At 36.0% G+C, this 23,070-nt stretch overlaps 1 protein-coding gene and 1 pseudogene across 4 annotated transcripts; one reads left to right on the forward strand and one right to left on the reverse strand.

The window, feature by feature from the left end:
- The first annotated feature begins 5,827 nt into the window (after positions 1-5,827).
- Positions 5,828-14,551, forward strand: LOC148852327 (uncharacterized). Of its 4 annotated transcripts, none has more exons than XM_088947428.1 (9): positions 5,828-5,890; positions 6,207-6,302; positions 7,376-7,746; positions 9,756-10,262; positions 11,056-11,202; positions 12,859-12,897; positions 12,984-13,019; positions 13,331-13,767; positions 13,932-14,551. In XM_088947428.1, the coding sequence occupies exons 3-9, from the start codon at positions 7,401-7,403 to the stop codon at positions 14,517-14,519; spliced, it is 2,100 nt and encodes a 699-aa protein (XP_088803554.1). In that variant the 5' UTR covers positions 5,828-5,890; positions 6,207-6,302; positions 7,376-7,400; the 3' UTR covers positions 14,520-14,551. The 4 variants fall into 4 exon arrangements, with proteins under 4 accessions (XP_088803554.1, XP_088803555.1, XP_088803557.1 ...); XM_088947429.1 differs by having other exon boundaries at positions 9,765-10,262; XM_088947431.1 differs by lacking the exon at positions 9,756-10,262.
- A 4,009-nt stretch (positions 14,552-18,560) lies between these two features.
- On the reverse strand, positions 18,561-21,170 carry LOC148852328 (wall-associated receptor kinase 4 pseudogene; annotated as a pseudogene).
- Positions 21,171-23,070: the final 1,900 nt, after the last annotated feature.

Below are 23,070 nucleotides of genomic sequence, written 5' to 3' on the forward strand. Positions count from 1 at the left end.
ACTATTAATTTTTTTGTCATTGTTTGAATAAATAAAGAAAGTTAGATAATACTTGAAGGACATTTGTATCTTTTTAAAGTATTACTTAATGACTGATTAACAACTAATTAACAGCAAGTACTGGATTATCACATTCTGAACAAATACTGAATTATCACATTTTAAAATTCGATGATTAAAATGATACTAGACCCAAAGTACGAAAATTTTCCCTTTTTTCTTTTTTCTTTGAAATACAGATGATTAAACTAAGATAATTAATCTAAACATCTGACATAGTATAAAGATTGTTGTAATTAATTGACAACAAGGGCACGGAAAAATAGAAAGAATTATAATTGAAAAGAAGAAAACAAGCTTCTGTTAGGTGGATTGATAAAAAAAAATACAAATATGCTGGAATGTGGGCCCGGATGCAAAATAAAACCTTAAAAGAAGCTGGTAAGGACAAAGAATAATTAGGTATCCCAAGCTACAAATAAATTGATCAAAGGCGCAGGCTTGTAAGGGAATAATTGTATAGTCCCCGGCCCATGATGTAAACCAAATATAATTCCAAGTGCAAGGGTTCCTGAGGTTCTATTTGGTTCATGGTGAAGATTGGAATTAGAATTAGAATTGGAACTGAAATCCCCTTAAATGGGAATTAGAATTGCCCATTCCTGATGCATGTTTGGTTTAAATGGGAATCAGAGTTAGATTCCAATCGATGTTTGGTTCATCTGCAGGTAGATCAACCATTTTTTTTTTAGTTTTGTATCAGTTTATTAACATTTTATTTTATTTCTTTATTATTTATAATTATTTTATTATTTTTGTTAAATTATTTAATTAATATCTTAGTAATTTTTTATTTTGGCATTTGATGGATGATATTGAATTTGCTTTTTAATGATTTACTTGACTTTAACGATGTATTTAGTAATTCTGACTACTTAACCTGACGAATTTTAATGATTTTCATAGTTTTGACAATCCGGTTTTTGATATTCGATGAGTTGCACCAAGTTTGATTTGATTTGATGATTTGATGAACTTGATTTTGATGATGAATTTTGATAAACTTAGGTTGTGTTTGTTTGTGATAAAACCTCACCATTGGTTCAGTTTTGTTGGTATTTGTTTGTGGTGTAAATTAAGATCGATGTAAAATTCTACTCTAGTTCAGATTTGTCGGTGTTTGGATAGAATGGAGTTTTACATCGTAAATTGATGTAAAACATCACTTATGATGGGGTTTTACATTGATTATTGATGCAAAAACTACATTAAAATCAATGTAATACTACACTGATAAGCATGTTTTTTTATGCTCAATGATTCACATATTTTAAACGATTAGTGTGAAACGTCATGGTGGACTTTGATTTGATAAACTTGATGATCTTGTTGATAAATTTAATGAATTTGACAATTTTAATTTTTGATATTTGATCAGTTGATCTAAATTTGAGTTGACTTGTTGACATCATGAATTTGATAAGGTTGACAATTTAGATTCTTGATATTTGATTAGTTGTATTAAATTTGATTTGGTTTCATGATTTAATAAACTTGATTTTTATGAATTTGATAAACTTAACTATTTTGATTTTGGTATTTTGTGAGCTATACTGATTTTAATTTGATTTGATGACTTGTTCACATTGATTTTGATAATGAATTTGATAAATTTGACAACTTTTATTTTTTATATTTGATGAGATGATTTTACAAACTTGATTTAATGAATTTGACAATTTTAATGTTTGACGATTTGAATTGATTTAATTTAATTTGATAAACTTAATTTTGATTTTTTATGAATTTATCTGATTTGTTTTGATTATCTTGATTTGATGAATTTTGACAATTTTGATATGTGATAATTTCATTTGATTTGACTTGATAAACTTAATTTTGATTTTTGATATTTGATGAGCTGATTTGATTTAATTTAATAAACTTATTTTAATAAATTAGATTCTTGACAATTTTGATGATTTAATTTAATAAGTTGTATTAAATTGGTTCCTTAATTTTGATTGATGATTTTTTTCTTTGATACATTTTAGTCACTTGAAAAACACGATTCTGACAAGGATTTTGATAATTGATGATTTGATGATCATTGATAGTTGTTGTTGTTATTAAGGGTGTTTTTGCATGACGAAAGGTACTTAACCTTGCAAAGGGAGGTGCTTATGGAGAAGATACTAGAATCTTGGTTCACTTTCCCTAGTCATAACGTAAGCACTTAGATACCTTAGGTTCGAACTTTGTTTGATTGCATTTCTTGAAATTAGGGTGTGCATCAAACAGTGAAGGGAGGTTTCATATGGAATTAAAGAAGAAGAAGAAGATTTTCCTACCATTTAAAGATAGGAAAAGAAGACACTGGGATGACTCCCCATTAAGAGCCTCTTAATCAAGTGAACTCCTTTTATCATGACTTTTTTTACCCTTTTTTGCCCTCGGTACCCTGATTGGGGTTTTCACCAAGTTTAGGTGATGCCTAATTGTTGTTCATTGAAGCCATTACTAGTTTTCATCCGAGTTGGACAAATTTTATCTTGCTATGACCTAATGCTTTTACTTGGAGTGCCATTTTTGGTTTTACTTGCCTTTTCAAACGATGCAATTATTTACCTTATTTCTCTTTACTCACTCTTTCTTCCATCATTGCCATAAGGGGTGGGGGACCTTTTCATCAGATATTCTGATTCTATGTCCTGCTCTTGTCCTTGATCAGGGAGGTCTTAGAACTAGGACAAAACTTGGTTAAGGTTCAAGGGTAGGTTGGTTGTTGATATAGATTAGCTTATTTTGTTATGAGTTATTAGGATATTGGAATCCTTAAAATCTCTCTCTGTCTCTCTCTTCTTCTTCTTCTTCTTCTTCTTCTTTTTCATCACTGAAATTTTGCTTGGTCCCTTCAACCTACTTCCTTATGCCCACTTTTGAGACTCCAAAGCATAAAAACGTAAACACACCAACTTGAGATTTGTTGAAACCCAAAATCCCCTCTCACGTGTAAACCACACAAGTAAACTTAAAAATCAATAAGAACATCAAGATCAACATTTGATACTACATAGGCCTTAAAACCTCGATCAGACATGATCCCTAGACAGGAAACCTTAACATAGTTACACAAACTTCAATGATCCACCTCATCACACCAACTTTTCTCCAATGATCCCGATCTACGCAATGTTCACACCTTGACTCAGTGAAATAAAATCCAACATATCCATTGTCCAAAATAAACTAAGATAAGATTAACCCCTAAATCCCACATTAAATCTACGATGATTAACCTCAAAAATACTAAGATTCCATTTCAACAACCTTAGATGAATAGAACTATACAACCAAAATCAACAAATTTTTATTAGATCTAATACTTACATCTAATTCCTTATCTTAATCTATGCCTACACACCAAATTTTAACTAAAAAATTTCATATCTAATTGTGTGGTCAACAAAGATACCAATTTGATTATTATGATTAAAATGCACAAAAAGCCGTAGCCAAAGCAATCAAACACCACTCATTAAGTCCAAAATTCTCAAAATAACCCACCTATCCAATTTCAACCTTAATTTCCTACATTGACCATGCAATGTTCTACTTAAAGCCTTCTTATTAATTCATATGCCATAAGCTATAACCCTAGTCTAAATCAAAATTTTCAATCCACAAATTTGACCAATGATCCATCTCTTACATTCGATTCAAGATATTCAAAATTGTTTGTCCACCAAATTTCATCCCAAGATTATTTCATTTGACCCACTATCAAGCCAAGATTCCATTTCAACAAATTTTGTTAATTAACATATTAATGGCATTTGACCAATTAGACCTCACCACCGTATTCAGAGGTTCAAAAAACCCTAGTACATCGTAGATTTGACCATTTTTGTTTCAAGCCTTCGTATTGATTGATGAGATATAAGCTAAAACCTAATCTAAACAAAATCTTTCAATTCATACCTCTTATCAAAGATCTAACCTTTCCATCAGATTCAAGATGTTTAAAATGTCTATTCCCCAAATTTCATTACAAAATTCCCTCGATTGTCTCATTATCAAGCCAATATTCAGTTTCAGTAAACCTTATTGATTACAGAATGTCAACCATAAATTTTCACCATACGAATCTCAATTTACCAACCAAACCTTAGCACCATGCTCAGAGACCTATTATATGTCAAATTTCAATGACTAATTCACTCGTTTGATCATGAGACTAGAAATTTTTCATTTTTATGTACCAGATTAAATCACCCCTTCATCTATCCCAACTTGAGACCTTAAGAGGGTGAAGATGCTGTTAGTCCTATACTTAATCTATTAGAACACATGGATCAATAAAATTGAACCTAATAGACTTAAGAAACTCAAAAACTCAAAGATACTCACACTTAAAACTGAAAATAAAAGTGGGTAAGAGAGTTACCTATAACTCCTCACCCTTATTTATAGGTGAGGTCCACTTGATGACTATATTATGGGCTCTTTGTAACAGCTTTATAGGTCAGGGTGCAATGAAAGCCAAGACCATTAAGACAGTGATCACATGGTCGAGTGTTACTTTGACATTAATGAGTGAGAGGGCTCAACTAAGGTCATGACATTCATAATAATGGCTCATCATCCAAGTGGTCTGGGGTAAAATACCAGGGAGTAACAAGACTGCCCCCTGGTATGCACATGTTCGTAGAGGATTGGTTGGACAACTTTGGCTATATCACTAACCTAACCTATCAAGAGTGAAGACGCTAATATTCAATAAACATAAGGTGTGGATCCCAGGTGAACCCTATGTGTATATATCACTGATGTATCGATGCACTCTTGATAGGTTGCATAGACCTATTATAACTGTGTTGTGGTCAATTTGGTACCAAATATTTAGTGTGTTCATTGTTTGGTTCAAACCGTAAAATTGAATCAATGCAAACTGAATTTATTGTTTGGTCCAGTTTGCACATGAAAATGGTTTGGTTCAATTTAATATTTTGCTAAATTGCAGTTTGTGATTTTGGTTTGATTTTATGGAATTTGTAAATCAAACCAAATCATAAATTGTACATTGGAATATAAATCTATAAATGTACAATATAATTATATATATAAATAGATGATGAATAAATATTATATGTAAAATATAATGTAATAGAATATAATATATCTACCTCAAATGTATAAAACTATGAATATAATAAACTTATTTATTTTATCATAAAATAATAAAATAAAAGTTTTAATTATTTTTTAATTTTAGGAATATTATTTGGGCTTTCTAATTGGATTTAGCCCAATAAAATCAAAGAATGGTCCAAAATCCCCCAAGAAACCGTACCAATTTGAGTATTTTTCAAACCGTAATTTATTATTTTGTTCTGATATCTTTTCTAAACCACACCATACTCGATCAAACACCCCTATTCTAAACCACTTGGGGCACCTAACAGTTCTTTGTCCTTTACTCCTTTTTTAAGGTTTTATTTTGCATCGGTGCCCCAAATTCCAGATCTTTGTATTTTTTTTTTATCAATCCACCTAACAGAAGCTTGTTTTCTTCTTTATTAATTATACTTCTGTCATTTTTCCGTGCAGTTGTGGTAAATAATCAAAAGAATATTCTAATTATTTCAGCTTAATTAGTGTAATCATCTGTCTTGGATTTGAAGTAGTCCAAATATTTTACCAAAAATAAATAAATGAATAAAGAAAACGTCGTCGAAGGACATCTACATCGTTGTCTTATTTTGTTCTTTATTATTATTTTTGTTTTTGTTTTAATGCGTGCCTTCTCGAGCTTATATGTACGAATGTCCAAAGCCCAAATGCTATACCACAGTAACCGAGCTGCACTTCTAATTCTCCAAGCATTCAGGTGCGTTTCTTTATTCTTCTTCTAAAACCCCAAATGCATTTCAGCTACCAATCTCTCTCTCTCCCAACCTGGGGCAACTGGGTCCAACTCTGATTAATAGTTAAGTGGTGAAGGAGAGGTTGGGTCCAATTAGGCCAAAGATGAGCCCATCCTTACCAACCCACTAAAACAAACAAAGAAATAAAACAATCAGGACATGCACCAGGAAAGCCCGAACAACAGAACAGATGCTCGGCAGAATCCCATATCCAAACCCTTAATTATATAATCAAAGGGATTATGAATTCTCTAAAACAGTCCTCTCAATGTTGCACAGGTTTCAGTTCGCGAAAACGATATTGCAGACGTTTCGACAAAGAATCGAAAGAGTTGATTTGTAGAAGATCAACGTTGAATTATCTCCCTTCTGTCGGTAAGTAGTCCTCTGCCATCTTTTCTTATGTCATGTCCAGAATTATTTATATCAAACCTGAACAATGAAGGCACTGTAAGGGTGTCAATGTACCGGTTTTTGGATTGGACCTGTCCAGTCCAAAAACAATTTTGACGGATTGGATGAACCAAAAAACCAGTGGATTAGACCAATTTAATTCAAAATATTTATTAGATTGGACTGGACCTGATCCATTTGTAATAAATGTATATCAGATTTGATTGGATTAAGCTAAAATCTGATCTATTAATATAAGATAAGAATATAGGTATCAATGGATTGGATTTGGATTTAAACCAATCTAAATTAAAATGAATTTAAACAAATTAAACAATCCAAACATTAAATTGGACCATTCCAAAATGATCTAAATTATTCATTGAATTGGATTAGACCTGATCCATTTATAATAATGAACTCATATTGAACTGGATCGGATTGAACCAAATCCAATATAATCGACACCCCTAGAAGGCAGGAACCAACAAACTACCCGCAATCAATTCACATTAGAGGCTGGATCTGGGTATACATAGAAGATAGAACATCTCGAGTCCAATCAAATGTTGACCCCCCACTATGGTACGGAATTGGAACAATTTGGCCGATTCAATAAAAGCTAGGGGTGAAGGGTGATCAATGATCATGGTCTGGAATAGGCCAGGCCCAGGAGGCCAAGCTTAGCACTTATCATACAATTTAGAACCCGAACCAGCTGGGCCTGACCCAGCTCGGGATCTGGCCTGAAATATAAGCTTCTGGGCCTGGCTTCTAGGCCTATGTTTTCAATGTTATATATTAAATGTATGTATATGATATGAAATATTAAGCCCAAGTCTGAAAACTTCCAGGCGTAGATTCCTAGCTAGGCTGCGAATAGTGACCCTTAATAATAGCTTATTTTATTTGGTCGAACCAGTGGTCAGACAGGAGACCTAGAACCATACCCAAACAACTTGATCTCTGATTATTTTGTCAATATAATATGCTGATTAGTTTAGTAATAATTTATGATTCATCATCTTAAAATCTCATCAAATTGGGAAGGAAAGATCATCAACATTGTGGCCCATTTCAATGTCAAACGCTATGGTTCCTGAACTTCTTAAGCCCAACTTGAGTAACTACGACGATTGGAAAATTTGGATGGAGAACTACTTTAGAGGGCAAGGCCTTTGGAACATTGTGGAAGGAAAAGAAGGGCCATCGCTGGATGATTTCAGTAATGTTGCAGCAGCATGGGAGGAGAAGAACGCCAAAGCTCTACATGTAATTCAGATTTGTTGCGGATCAGAGATGTTCCCTCGCATTAAAGATTTGAAATCAGCCAAAGAAGCGTGGGATTGCTTGGGCAAAGAGCACAGCAAAATGTGGTACCATGTCAAGCGGCAACAGGAGATGTATTATAGTTTGCAGGAACTAGGTAAATCCTCTCTATTTCTAATCTCTCTTCAGGAGATTCTGTTATCTTATAGGACTCCAACTGAACAACTTGGTCCATAGCATCTGGAAAAGGTATACTAGTTGGTTATATCTTTAATTTGAATCAGAATTTCCCAAGCATAAAATTTAGTAGTTTTAATCGAAGATCACCTTGTATATAAATAAATAGGGTTCCCCTTTCTTAAGGTTGCATTTCGTATCATAGAAAAGACATGGGACAAGGCTTAATTCTTATCAGGATTCTTGTATCTGAACCCATATAGATGGAACAAGGCTTATATGATGCATGCAGAGGTGCTAGTAGCACTCGAAGGATGGGTAGAGTAGAGGTGGGGAGTCGGAATCTTTTCCAAGCAAAAACTCAGTGTGGGCCTAAGGCCCGGCCCAGCCCATATATAGTTTATTTTATTTTATATAAAAACTTTAAACTTTATTTTAACATATAAATAAATGTTTATGCATTGAAAAGTACCAATATTTGATTCAATATTTGGGGTTGACAGGTTTTTTCTGCAAGGCCTACCTTGTTTCATGATAAAATTCGCTGTGGCTGTGGTTGCAACATTTCCTTGAGACCCCCCAGTTAAATATAGACATGTCAGTCCTTTGGAATAACTCAAAACCAACATATGATCTATTTTTATGCTGTGTTTGGTTTGAAAGCCTTTTCTCTTAGGGAAATGCTTTGATTGTTTGGAAAGAAATACTGACATAGTTTGGGCTGGTTTGTAGCTTCATGTGCATGACACGTTAGCACAATGTGGGATAAAAAAAATAATTAGAATCAATATTATTTTAATTAAAATGACAAATAAAAAACTAAATGGCTAAGAGTCATCTGCAAGAAGCTTTAAAACAAGCTTAGACCGTCTTTTTCCAAACGGCTACAGCTTTTATCCTTTGATTATTTCCATCGCAGCTGCTGTGTTCATGTTTTAATTAGGGGTCATAAGTTTAGTATTGCAACGCTTGATTATTTCCATGGCAGCAATAGAGGTGATTATAGGTTGGTAAAGGCACTCGAGCCTATGATTTTAAATATAAAATATAAAATATATAATAATATTTTATTATATATAATATATATTATATGTGTTATATTATAATATGCATATAATATATAATATTATTCAAATAATATATATCATCATCTTCTAAGCCTTATATACCAACTACATGGATTCGTTACAGAAAAAAAATAGAAAAAATTATATGGAATCAGTTTCATGGATCCTTTATCGTAAATCTGCCAGAACAAAACTTATGTCTATGCCCAGAAATTTCTAAAATGGGTTAGGGTAGGCTAAAAATAATGATCGATTAATAAGCATGGTTTAAAGTATCAATACGATACTCGTATCAACAGTATCATATCGGTACATAGAAAGAGCCGAAACACTTTTTTTTTAGTTTTGTTTTTTAAATTTTAATTTTTAAGAAAACTAAAAATAAGATTTTTTATTAAAAAATAGGGTTCCAAAACACTTATAAAGAGCGTATCTTTTATAAAAGATACGATATATATCAATACTTTAAACCATACTAATAAGGATAAACTGAACGCAATAGCTGTTGAATGGGCTAGGTATGCATGGGATTGGGATAAGGTCAGGCCGAACTCAGATTGGGTTTAGGCTTTCTAAAGGCTAAGCCTGAGTCCAGCCTAAAAAAATTTAGAAACCAGAACTTTTGAGTCCAATCCTAACCCAAGAACTGAATATTTAAGGGCTGGGTCGGTATGGGCTCAGATTGGGCCTGCCTAAATTGTACCCAAATTGCACCCCTAATTCCATAATTCCATAACTGCTGAACAGCTATCACATTCAGAAATGATCCCCCTTACTCCCATTCATGTCCACGTAGACCCTCTAATCCAGTTGGCGTTTTACCCAGCTTCCATTAATCCTCGTGCCATGCCTCATATTCATAGCATCATAACAGCTCATTTATCTCTGCTGGACAAGTTGTATGTATATGGATGGGGCTCAGTATTTGCAGGGGAGAATGTAGGTGAAGGCCTGAGCAGATATCAGGAACTGTATAACGCTGCACTCAACGATGACGAAGAAATGCTCAGTACGTTGTTGACAACGAACAAAGAAGCCACAAGCGCCAAGGTTGACATGTTCTCCAACACTGCTCTTCACATCGCTGTCACAAAAGGAAATGAAAAATGTGTCAAGACTTTGTTGAAGCACAGCTCAGAACAAGACCTTCGAATACAGAACTGCTTCGGACAAACGGCTTTTCACCTTGCTTCTCTCTCCGGCAAAATTGAGATCGTAAATGAGTTGCTGAAAACGAATATTCCGGAGTTGCTGTTGATTACTGAATCCACCCGTTCCAATACCAGTGCCAATACACCGCTCATATTGGCTGCATTTGCGGGTAGAAAGGATGTGATTGTGACTCTCTACCAACACACTGAAATACAAGACTTGAAGTTAGATGCTGCGGAGGATCTTCTTGAGTTATTGATTAACGCTGACATCTACGGTAGGTAGGACTGCAACTTGGACAGGGTTGGGTTGGGTCAGGTTGACAATCGGGTCAGGATTAGGGGAGACGAGATCTGCTCCTCATTCAGGGTGCATCACACCGTTATCACACACACATTATATCTTGCATTGGGAATATCTCCCGTATTTATAAGTTATTATTCATGTTTTCAATGCACTGTGTATGTGCCGGTAAAGCGTCCATATGTGAGGAGCATATCCCATTCCGGATTAGGGTTAAGTTTTACCAACCCAACTTCACTTCAAGCTGTGCTAGGGTTGATCTCCTAAAGTTCCCAACAAGTGCATTATCTCTCTTGTTCTTACCATGAAATGTTTGAATAAGTTCGACTTTAATCAGGGTAAAACCCATTCGAACAGCTTTTACAGTCTTACAATAATAATATCCCTCTACAGTAGGAGAGATCTTGTAGGGGAGATATTCCGAATGCAAGATTGAAAAAAGTGGTTGGAACGATGTGGGTACGGGCTTGCCCAGACAGAAGACGATGTATGTTTAAATGTTTCCAATGTACGGTTGCCATGGCTGCTGGGACCCTGCGTTGGGACTAAATCGGGTCCCCTACGATTGCTATTATAGATTTGTATTATAGTATTGTGACATTCTACATTTCTACCATAATCCATGTCTCTTAACATTTTATTCCTACGTAACCCTAATGACAAATTATCATTAGTGGTTTTTAAATTTTATTTTATAATTTTATATTTTATTATATATAGAGAGAGAGATTAGTAACAATTTCTCTTTGATTTTGCATCTCTACTAGACGTTGCTCTGGATCTAATACACAAGTGCACCGAACTATCGAAATCCGTTGAATCATGGAAGAAGGCCTTGTATCATTTGGCTGAAAGGCCCCATGCATTTCAAAGCGGAAACCATCTTGGATTTTGGGATAGACAGATATACCAATGTAAGTAAAATTTTGATGGTTATTGTTGTAATTTAGATGAGTTTTATTTAACCATTAGCTCGAGTAATGAATTATCAAAGCAGGATTTGCGGATTTTTTGTAAATGTCAAGAAATTGATTCTTCTAACATGCATTTTTTCATAAAACAAAGAAGAGGGGAAAAAACAGGTAAAATTTTCTGTGGGAATTATCCCAAATATGCCCTTGAATATTGTTTCTTTTATTTACTCAAAATATAGAAGAATTTCTATTTTGCTAAAGTCAACCTGCAACTTTGAAAGGAGTATAAATACAAATACAAATATGTAGAGTGCAAAATATTGTATTTTGTATTATTTTGTATGTATTTATATTGTATATATTTGTATTTATAGTCTTTTCAAACTAATTCTATGATAGAGTATCTGATATGTAAGGAAAGAGGGTACTGAATGTATATATCAGTTTACAACAAAGTAATATAAAACACAAGGTTCTGCGTTCTAAATATTTTTATTCGTCCTCCTTCCCAGTGGAGCCTAACCTAAGGCTTAGATTAGGAAGAATAAGTTTTGCTAATATAAATGTTTTGTAGTTTGATAAAAAATAAGGGAAAGAGAAAAAAGAATCAAACCCAAGCATTTGCCTGGATTTGTCCCACCGTCATCGAATCCCAGATTTTTTCCACTTGAGTTGGGCTTTGATTGTGGCTGTGGAATTCTTGAGCCCTGATCTTGCCAGGGCCTGGCCCAACCTGACCTGAGGCTGCTAACATTCTATAATACCCATACCAATTACCCATGTATAAATGTATTAATGCTAAGTAGGATTTTCAATATATTGAGCCTGGATCGCTATCAAGGTGGACCTCTACCACACCTATGAGAAAGTATCCAAATCCTGTAGGGCCTTAAAAAAGAGTCCCAGAAGTGGCCCAATTATTAAACAATGTCTGACCCAATTAGCCAGATCGATTTTTATCATAGGCCTTGGGCTGGATATATAATTTAATAATAAATCTAGCCAGTAACTCTGTTGCTCTCTCTTCTGAAAATATCTTTTATATCCCCTATATGCGTGTATTCACATAATCGGTTGTTTCCTAATTTCATACAGCCCTATTAATTTTCCACAATATGTATATAATTAGCATGAGCCACACTCTTGGACATGTGAACATATCTGATAATTTTCTTTCGTGTATATTTTTTTTCTTTCATTCAATTTCTAAATTTGCATAACCAAACCATCCCAGGCCCAATACGGGCCTACTTTGTAATATGGTTTAGCCAGTGTTTTTGAACTGCCATTGACCCGGACAGTAAGACTGTTTGGCCTGGGAACCATTTAGGTTATTGGTTCCATTTTATTCTAAACCAGGTGCTTGGCCAAAAACCCTTGAATTGGTCAATGACCCATTGATCTGGGTGGTTGAACCGTCAATCCATTCAACAGTTTTTCGTCATTTTTTGCTTTAATTATTTATTATTTATTGTCAGAACAGGCTGTTCGTTTGAACCATTGACCCAGAAACCAGTGTCCAGAATGGTTCTGGTTCTGGGTTGGATCAGATTTGGACCCAAGGTTCAGACGTTATTGTAAAGCCCGGTTCGCCTGAATGGGTCATGACTCATGAGACTCCAGTAGTCTTCTAACATTTTTATATTTGTTCCACAGGGATTCAAGTAGAACAGGAATGCAATGGTTACACTCAATGTGAGTTCCATCACCAGCCCCCAACCCCCTGTTTAGCAAGATAGATGTATCAACTAAAGGCTAACCTGGTTGGCTTTGTATTGCAGTGAATTGCTTCTTTTGGAAAAGTCTAGCTCAAATAGGTAAAGTGTACACAAGAAAATGACATCAATAAGATAATCCACTTGGAATATAACTGTAAATGTGTACATGTAATGCATACATACATACGTAGATACATCCCTTTTCTCTTGTTCTTTATACTTACTCTTCCCCTTGTGTGGTGATGAAGAAATATGAACTGTGACTGAAATCTTTTATGATCTACAATTCAAGACTTATCCCAATCTAAACTTGCTTGAATGAAGATGAAATTGCAGAAGTAACTCTATTTCTAGAACAAGATAGGAAAAACAATTTTCTAAACTAGATTCTCTGTCTCTTTGCATCACAGAACCGAGTCTCAAGAAAGTATGGGAGAAGAAGTTGATGCATATCCAAGCACATACTCTACTTGAGCACCTCGTTCATAAAGTTATAAAGTTAGATAACCAACTTGAAGTGGCGAAGTTACTTGCATCATCACTTTCTGTTGCAGCAAAATTTGGAGTAGTCGAGTTCTTTAACGTTGTTTTCCAATCTTATCCTCCTATGCTTGGATATTTTGGTTATACTATGTTGAGTATACTTCAAAATGCAATAGTAAACCGGCAAGCCAAGATTTTCCAGTTCTTAAAGAAGACATTTGGATCGGCAATAGCCATCGGAAATTACAGAGATACTTCAAAGGACACAATTTTGCATTCTGCTGCGAAATTGTCAACTTCCCCTCAACTCAACAGTATTCCTGGAGCAGCTTTACGGATGCAGAGTGAACTCCAATGGTTTAAGGTGAGATTTCTTGAGCACTCTTTGGTAAAGGAATTGTAATATTATAGTATCAAAGCATATACAAATGCATATATAAAATAGTTTGGAGTTTTTCCTGAATCTTTTCCTTAAAAAAATTATGAAATTTTACTTATTTTTCTTTATATTTTCTCTTGTTACTGTAGGAAGTGGAAAAGATAGTACCACCTCATTTTGGGAACCTGAAGAATTCAGAGGACATGACAGCCCAAGCTGTATTTACTAAAGAGCACAAACACCTGGTTGTTGAAGGAGAGAAATGGATGAAGGAGACAGCCACATCATGTTCACTTATTGCTGTGCTCATTGTCACAGTAGCTTTTGCTGCTGGCTTTACTGTACCAGGTGGATATAAAGACAATCAAGGGATCCCAGTTTTCCTGAGGAGTAACTCCTTCAAGGTGTTTGCGATATCAGATGCTCTAGCATTTTTCTCTTCCACAGCCTCATTGCTCATGTTCCTTTCCATCTTCACTACACGCTACACTGAAGAAACTTTTCTAAATGCATTGCCTCGCAAGCTGATATTCGGAATAATGATGCTATTCCTCTCTGTGGCTGCGACTATGGTAGCTTTTAGCGGTGGCTATATTATCATGTTGGACAATCAGTTTCCTTTGGTAGTCGTTCTATTGGCTTTGCTTGCTTTTGCTCCTGTTACTGTCCTTGCTCTACTGCACATTCCACTATTTGTAGAAGTGGTGCTTTCCACATACAGGCATCCATTTTATTGATTGTAATACATAAGTCTTGAAAGTAGTTGGGCGAATTTGGAATCCCTTTCCCCTGGTCATTCCCTCCCCCTCCCATGGAATGAAATCCCATTCCACCTGATTCCTATTTCCATTCTGATTCCTATCTGAACTAAACAAATTATGGGAATAGACCATTCCGGTTTTGATTGTGAGAGATTTCAATTCTAATTCCAATTCCAAAATTGACTGTAAACTAAACGGACCCTTATTAAAAGAATTCAAGATTATTGAAAGAATTAAAGACTCATGACTAAATTTGATCGTGAGTTAACTTTTGTATTTATACTAGAATGGAAATGGATGGGGTTAAATAAAAATTTGGTTAGATTTGGGTTGGAAAATTTAAGTTTAGACATCATCAGATTGATTTCGGTCCAAGGTTCATATATATTTTCTCACCCAACCCATCTAATTTACACACCCTTGTTTGATTGGAGAGGTTCAAAAGATTTCCAAAGATATTTAATAAGAAATAAAGGATTTACTGGGGGAGGGGAGATGTTATAAACCTTGACTTTAAGACATAAGAAGGTTTTTGTGAGGAGACATGTTTGTAAATTGAGATTTATCAGACTTTATGATAGGAGATTAAGAAAGTTAATTTAAGGGCCCATTTGGTTTACTGGAATAGGGTCTGTTATCAAATTGGAATTAGCATTTCCACATTTTGAGGGACTGGCCATGCCCTCCCCTCCCTTTGGGAATGTGGTCCTATTCTAGTTGTTTCCAATTCTGATTCTGATTTCCATTTGAATCAAATAGGCCATGGGAATAAATCATTCTGCTTCCAATTCCGAAGGGATTTCAGTTCCAATTCAGACAACAAACCAAAAGGATTAGAATTTTTTTTGCAAAATTCTATGTGGTGAAAGACCCTTGTCCTTCACACACTCTTTGAATGTATAGATTATCGATGTACAATTTGAATTTGCTTTTTTTCTTTTATTGGATAACTAATTAAGTATCCTGAATGGGCTTGTCCAATGCCAAAAGATTTTTAATACTGTCACAGGTCATAGCCCAAACAGTAGATTCATGAGCATATAAAGCCAATTGATAGCCACATGATTTGGGGGTATTTTAATTTAAAAATAGGATTATGGAAATTTATGGGTATTTTAAAATTTACATTATGGATCCTTAAGGTCTTAAGAATTTTGGGAAACATAGGGTTTTTTGAAATCTAGTTGTTCCACAACCCCCTCAAACCATCATCCAGTCAATATTCTAGGTCTGATGAGAGTAAAACCCGGAGAGAGATGAAAAGCTATTGACTTAGTAAAAAATCGATTGACCTTGATGATTGGACCATTGACCCATTTGACCCAGTGACTTGGTCACGGGTTGCATATTAAATGTGTATGCAAACTTCGGAAGGCCGTAACTTTGTAAACTTTGGAAGGCCATACACTAAATGTGTATGCAAACTTTGGACACACACTAAATGCATCCCAAGGAGCCTTGCCCCACTATTTTCGCCAAAAAAATCCTTTTCTAGCCTCAAATTTCAATTTTAATATTTTTTTACAAATTAAAAATTAACAACTGAATTAAAAAACATAAATCAAATGTAAAATAATACATATATTTCATATAAAACATAATTATATATGATTTATTGTTAAAATACATGTTTATATATACCTATACACACAAATATATGTATGTATATATGTATGTATGTATGCATATGTATGTACGTATTACTGATATGGCATGATCTGATTAATTCGATTCGGATGATCGAACTAGTGACTCACAATTCAGAGGCAAAAACGATTCAACCTCCGGATTAACTTTTCAAAACACTGTATTCATTTTTTTCCATATTATTTTAAAAATCAAATGGAAATTGTTGCAAAGGCCAAATACTTGCAATGAAGTCTGTACCTGAGTGGTGGCTTGAAGGCAGGAAGAAAATACCCTATATATTAATTGGTTGTGCTAGCAAATGCCATTGAACCTATATCCTTATAATTGTTTCATGTACTTATCTCATTACTAAAAATTGACATGCATATGTATTTGTGTTAGGGTTTAGCTAACATGGGAGTTGTGCTAACATACTTAGGCATTACTACGAGAAGGCCCAGCGGCCTAAGCAGCATTCTGGGCCTAAAGTCTTCGGATTGGGCTTGGGAGACCCTAAACAAAAGCCTGTCCCACCTGTTGCCTCGCACCTTGAACTGTCCATTGCCTTATATTTCCTATTTATTTTGAGGAAACTAAAATCGAGATGACTTGAAGCCATTGATTTTCAGTAAATAATATATTTATCTTATTAACGTGTCAAACATGCTATTTATCTTATTAAATTGTTTAGTAATTCCAAAAGAGATTTTATTTTAAGCCCATTGTAATACATAAGATGCATCAGTGCATGCAAAATCAAGGGTCATCTCTTGCTCGGCCGAAGTTCGTATTCCAATAATATCACATAAACTGTTTGAAACTAGCAGTACAGGAATATATAAGCACAAAAAGTGAAAAAAAAATATAACATAACGGTGACTGTCATAGAATAATACAACTGAAATACATGGAGCCATAGGGAATTTAAAATAAATATTTTTTTTCACAACCAACAATAAACAAATAGTACCTTCCATTTCCTTTATTCTTCATCCAAGACTGAATATTCTTCTGCACAGTAATAGCCGAGGTGTTTTGAGAAAAAAAAAAGTAAGAGAACAAAAATTAATTAGCAAACTATGTGTTAATCATTGCCAGGTCTTATTGGGTCAGATCCCATAAGCCCAAGCTCTGGATCAGATTTTGCGTTTTCTTATATAATTGTGATGATCATGGGCTGGGCCAAGCAGGATTTTTACACGGCTGTAACATAATTTTGAGTGTCCGGGCCCAGCCTGGCTCACATACACCCCGACCTTATGGGCTGGGTATTGCGGACCCAGGCAGATATAATCAACCCTACTCGGGACTTGGGCCTGGGTATACCCCTCATTCTGTCGAGACCTAACACGTTGACAATCCTACACCAAGCATACCTTTTGGGGGTAATGGGGGATTTATTTACAACCATCAACCTATCTTAATGAATTATTTAATCATTAAAAGATATCCGAAGTTTAACAGCTTTTATTGTCCCGTTTGATTCGTGGGAATAAGGGTCTGGAATTGGAATCCAAATAGGCTATTTCGATTTTATCTATTTGGTTGGATGGAAATGAAATCTTATTTCTATTTCTGATGGAATGACATTTCCTCATTTGAGGGAATGCCCTTGCCCTTGAGAATGAAATCTCGTTTCTGCTGTTTTTAATTTTCATTCTCATTCCTGTTTTAATCAAACGGACTATGGAAATAGACCATTCTGATTCTAACTTCAAAGGATTTTGATTTAGTTTCTCATTCTGGTTCCGAGTGCGAAACAAGCGGTCCCTAAGGTTAGACAATTTCTCTGATACCGGAAGGATGTGATACAAAGTCATTGTATAAGAGGTTTCAACTGGTTATGTAGGTTTATAATTCATGGGTAGATGCGGTTGCCATTAGAGTTTAAGCAGTGAGAAATGATTAGAGTTTAACGGGATTCATGAAGCTTTACCCCATATAGCTAGGACGATTTATTCTGGGCATCTCAAATGGTCTAATTTCAGAACTTTACAATGAAAAAATATGTTTTCTTGAATACATATTTGAAGTTTTGATCTGATACCAACGTTAGAAAACTGGAAAAATCAACTATACAAGCAAATTACTAATGACAGTAACAATTGTACTATAAAACCATGGACTAAATCCAGTCTTTTACCCCTGAATAAAGTTCCTTGGTGTCTAAGGCTGGCATGGTCCAATTCAAACCATTTGGCAAGCATTCAGAAACATAAATAATAAGAACTACTTCATATTTTCTTCTTTAGTTTCATATTTATCTATCTTTAAATAATCATCAATCATCTATTGCTACATTGATATAGTACCCATCTTAAGTTTAAAACCCATCCAATCAACTACACAGTACCAAAATATATAAGTAAAAATTAACCACCATACGTTCTACGTACTCCAAGAATCCATACTTGTGGAAGGCAAGAAAGGGCATGAATCGTCATGGTTAGTACTAGTTATCGAACTAATACTGCCAAAGTCGATATGTTTCTCTGTTTCATTATTATTGTATTGGAATAAATGTTGATCTGCTAACCACCTCTCCTCGTGCAATGTAGATTGGGCTTGTGGATGATCTTCAAACCTTCTCAATCCTTCAAGGCTAGCGGCAACTTCTTTCATGGTTGGCCTCTTCTTCCCATTTAACTTGAGGCATTGTTTTGCAATCTTAGCAACTGTGAGAAGTTCTTCTTTCTCTCCTTCATTCACCACTCGAGTCTCTAATATATCAAAAAGGTTATTACCCTTAGTCGATGATATGAAATGCATAACTATGCTTTTCTCTTCTTCAGGTCTAGTAGAAGACATAACCCTTTTTCCTGTTAATAGCTCCACGAGAATTACTCCAAAACTATAGACGTCACTCTTATCTGTAAATTGGCCGGAATGAAAGTATTCTGGATCCAAATAGCCGAAAGTCCCCTGCACAACAGTTGTCAGATGAGTTTTGTCAACAGGTATTGACCTTGAAATACCAAAATCTGCAACCTTGGCATTGTAGTTTTCATCCAACAGAATGTTGCTTGGTTTGATGTCTCTATGAAATATTGGGATAGAAGCAGCAAAGTGCAAATAGGCAAGGGCTTCTGCAACTTGAATGGCGATCCTCAGGCGAGTTTTCCAAGAAAGTGATGAAACATATCCATCATCATGGAGATGGTGAGATAGGGTTCCATTTGAAACAAATTCATAAACCAGGAGGGGAACTTGAGTTTCCAGACAACAGCCAAACAAGCTTACAATGTTTCTATGGTTGATCTGTGCAAGAATGATAACTTCATTAATGAATTGATCAACTTGGTTTTCATCGACTATTTTGGACTTCTTAACGGCCACTATTTTTCCATCTGATAACATTCCTTTGTAAACTGTACCAAATCCACCCTTACCGAGAATTCGGCTCTCACTGAAGTTATCTGTTGCCCTTTCTAGTTCTTCTATAACAAAGATTTTAGTTCTATCAAGATTGCCTTCATGCGTTGAAATTTTCTGCTGTAGTAATAGGCCACCGTTTTGCTTGAAGAACTTCTGCCTTAGTTTAGTTTGCTTTCTTTTCTGAATAAGGGAATGCCCCTGAAAACCGATAGGAATCAAAGCTGCTAGAGCTATTGCTGTTGCAATTCCTGCATGCATTAATTGCAAAAGAAAAAAAAAAGTTTAAATAAATTATTCAAGTATCATTTTGTATGCAATTAAAAAATATTTGATAATCCACACCTATCATATTTAGCAATCAAAATTTATTCAAGCAAACAACGGATATAGCAAGAAAATTCATTTGGGATCTTTCCTGTAACACCCCCCCAAATGAAACACGAGCATGATAGTGATGGAAATTAGAAAAACAGGTGAGAAAGGCTTGAATATATAGCTTGGGAGAAGATTGAGTACCTGAAGCTATTTCCACAACCGGAAATTTTTTATGTGATGAGGATACGCAATGCATCTCTTCATTTTCATCTATGCCATGAGTACCAGGTGGGCAAGTACAATTGAAACTCCCAATGGTATTAACGCAAATCTGAATCTCTCGGCAAGGATTCTGAACCTCGCACTCGTCAATATCTACAGTGGTCGATATTCCAAAGAAAATACACTTAACATAACCTAATCAGTTTGAACTTTGAAGACAAAAGAGAATGGCTGAAGTAAATTTGTACCTTGGCATCCATTGGGGAGATAAGGATTCCCTTGGTAACCTTTCTTACAGTGGCAAAGATATCCAGGGCCATTGCTGGAATTGGAGCAATAGGCGTTCTTCCCGCAGGCATAATTATTCTTCTCTCTCTGTGCTTCGTTGCAAGTCTTATCCCGAATTGCCCAATCCAGTACTACTGGAGTTCTGAACCCAACGTCTACAAGGTCTTCTACTTCGCTTCTTGAATTCCATAGAGAGGACGCATTTGAAGAGAACCAATCTTCGTCAGACAGAAAGCCAAAGTTACATCTGCTGATATTCCAAGTGTAGGCTGAGCCGTTATCTTTGATATAGTTTTCAAGTGTCAAATTGAGTGTACCAAGATCCTTTGGTATCTTGCTCTGGCAACAACCAATGCCATCGCAAGACGAATCCGTCACGTTCATACGATAAGGGCAAAATGAAATGCAACCGATGTGGAATTCCTGGGCAGTGTGGTCAGAAATGATGCCAACCGTGTTACACCCAATGGCGGTGAATTTGTTTCTGGTGTGGGAGAATCTGTATGCACTTGGCAAATTGGTAAAAGTTTTTGACTCTGGGCTTTTATTCTCCACAGTGTAACACATTACAGCAGCCAACATGGAGAACGTTAGTTGTCCTTGTAGTGATATGTTCAAAACGATCTGATCGCGAACCGTCCAATAATCACGATCATACAACAACAGTTGAGGAGGATCAACGGCGGTGTTGCAAAATAACTTAAATTCATCTCTGTAACAAGATGGCGCATCTCCAACTAGGCCAAATGGGTATGGGATACTAACATTCCCGCATTTGTCTTGGCAGCGAGGCATCATCGCTGTTAATTAATGTTGTTTGTTACCGGCCGGCGTCATCGTTTGCCAGATAGCATATATATATATATAAGATGAAGCAACAAATCAAAAGCATGTTTTAGTTTCAGTATATTAAGTTCTAGTGTACCGATAGGTTCTCTGACTCGTCGGAGTAGAGACCTGGGATCAAATCCCGCTGCCACCAGGGGTTGGGGGGTTAAGGGAAAGGGGATGGGCTACCCCACTAGGACCTCAGAAGGTGTACAATGTTTGGTTTCAGGTCTAATAGATAGCTGTAAATTGCTTACTTTATCAAGGGCCCGGCTCAGGTCATGCTTTCACTCTGTATTAATAGATTTTTTTAAGGCCCGATCTCGGGAATGCTATTGAAACGGCTGAATAGAGAGTGAAAGAGAAATTATAAAGAAAAATAAATTATATATATTAAATTATAAATATATATTTCAATCATTATTATATTACTTATATATATTTTATATAATATATAAAATACATAATAAATATAATGCTGAGCCGGTCTGGGCTTTTTGACAAATCTTGATCCTGGCCCATAATACAGTCAGACTTACTGTGCTAGGCCCACGGAACTAATTATATGACCAAGACCAACCAGGGTGCAGGCTGGACCATCGGGCTACCCGACCCATGAACATGTCTACTGACCATCTCAGTAGGCCAAGTCAGCTTGGGCATGCTTATGGTGACCCGACCAGCCAAGGTGCCACATAGGCCACTGCTAGAAGCCAACCAACTCTCTCCGACCTTTTCAGGATCACACCGCACATCAACGAACCTTATCCTTATCTTGCCTATATCAGACATACTCGATAAGCCTTATTAGTTTTCACGAAGTCCATCTTTGGGTGTGAAATAGACTCCGGGTAGCGTGGGTCAGAGATCTCGGACATGTTTCATGAGGCCTACACCAATTTGCCTATGTAAGAGCATCGCCTCCAACCTTAGAAGGTATGCACGATTTTAGCTCTCTAGCTCTCTTACTCACAAAGCTTTCAAGCTTGCAACCATACACTTCGGAAACTTAAGCATTGGAGTGCCCACAACGGGTGAAGCACCTCGGGTCCTCTAGTTGTGTTCTTTTGTAGTTCAATCGACCACATTGGCAGACCAATATCCGAGCTGCCATCAGGCTAGGAGCGACCAGATCGTGCACCATCAATTTGTACCATCTATGGGAACCAACAATAAAAAGCCAAGTTCTCACTCTCTTTCTTTTCATCTCATTTAATGGCATCTTCAAGCAACATAAAGGTCAACAACAACAACAAGGTACCAGTCACACGGGGGCAAGAGCAGCCCGCAATGAACCCTGAGGTCCCCTCTGTGACAATCAGGCAGTTTATAGTGCCCTTGACTCTTCTAGGACTCGCAGCCTTACTGAACCCAGCCTTTCCCGCTACCCTAGCTGAATGCATCTCTATCTCAGGTGAACACCCGTCTCCCTGAGGTAGAGCCATCCTCAGTTCCCATAGGGTTGATGTGTGGCATTTCTATGAAATCGTGCAATATATCCACACGAACCTACAAATGCAGGCATGGGAGGAAAGGTTCATCACCTTCATGTAGCCACAACAACAACAACATCCATAGCAACCGCATCCGTCATTGCCACTACCACCCTGACTAAATCTGAACCATCATCAATAGAACAAACTTCAAAACAACTAGTAGAACAACTGTCAGCAGAATGACCAACAACTGATGTGAGAAACCGAGACCGGGCTTTGGACCCGTCTTACCATCTTGATAATTGGAACCAAGCCCAATAGAAGAAAACACCGAAGCCACAACACTGGCACACACAAAAGCGAACATCACAACGGAGGTGTCGAAGAAGAGATGCTGCAGACGCACATGTTGCAAAACAGGAAAAAGTAGCATC

Source organism: Nelumbo lutea, chromosome 5 (genome assembly GCF_056320005.1).
Source record: "Nelumbo lutea isolate HS-2025 chromosome 5, American lotus-T2T, whole genome shotgun sequence".
NCBI classification, from domain to species: Eukaryota; Viridiplantae; Streptophyta; class Magnoliopsida; order Proteales; family Nelumbonaceae; genus Nelumbo; species Nelumbo lutea.

Bases quoted from the DNA above. Each gene is read 5' to 3' on its own strand.
- LOC148852327 (XM_088947428.1), top strand. From the start codon at position 7,401: ATGTCAAACGCTATGGTTCCTGAACTTCTTAAGCCCAACTTGAGTAAC. The intron at 11,203-12,858 runs GTAAGTAAAATT...TTTGTTCCACAG, and splicing joins GGATAGACAGATATACCAAT to GGATTCAAGTAGAACAGGAA. The intron at 13,768-13,931 runs GTGAGATTTCTT...TTGTTACTGTAG, and splicing joins GTGAACTCCAATGGTTTAAG to GAAGTGGAAAAGATAGTACC.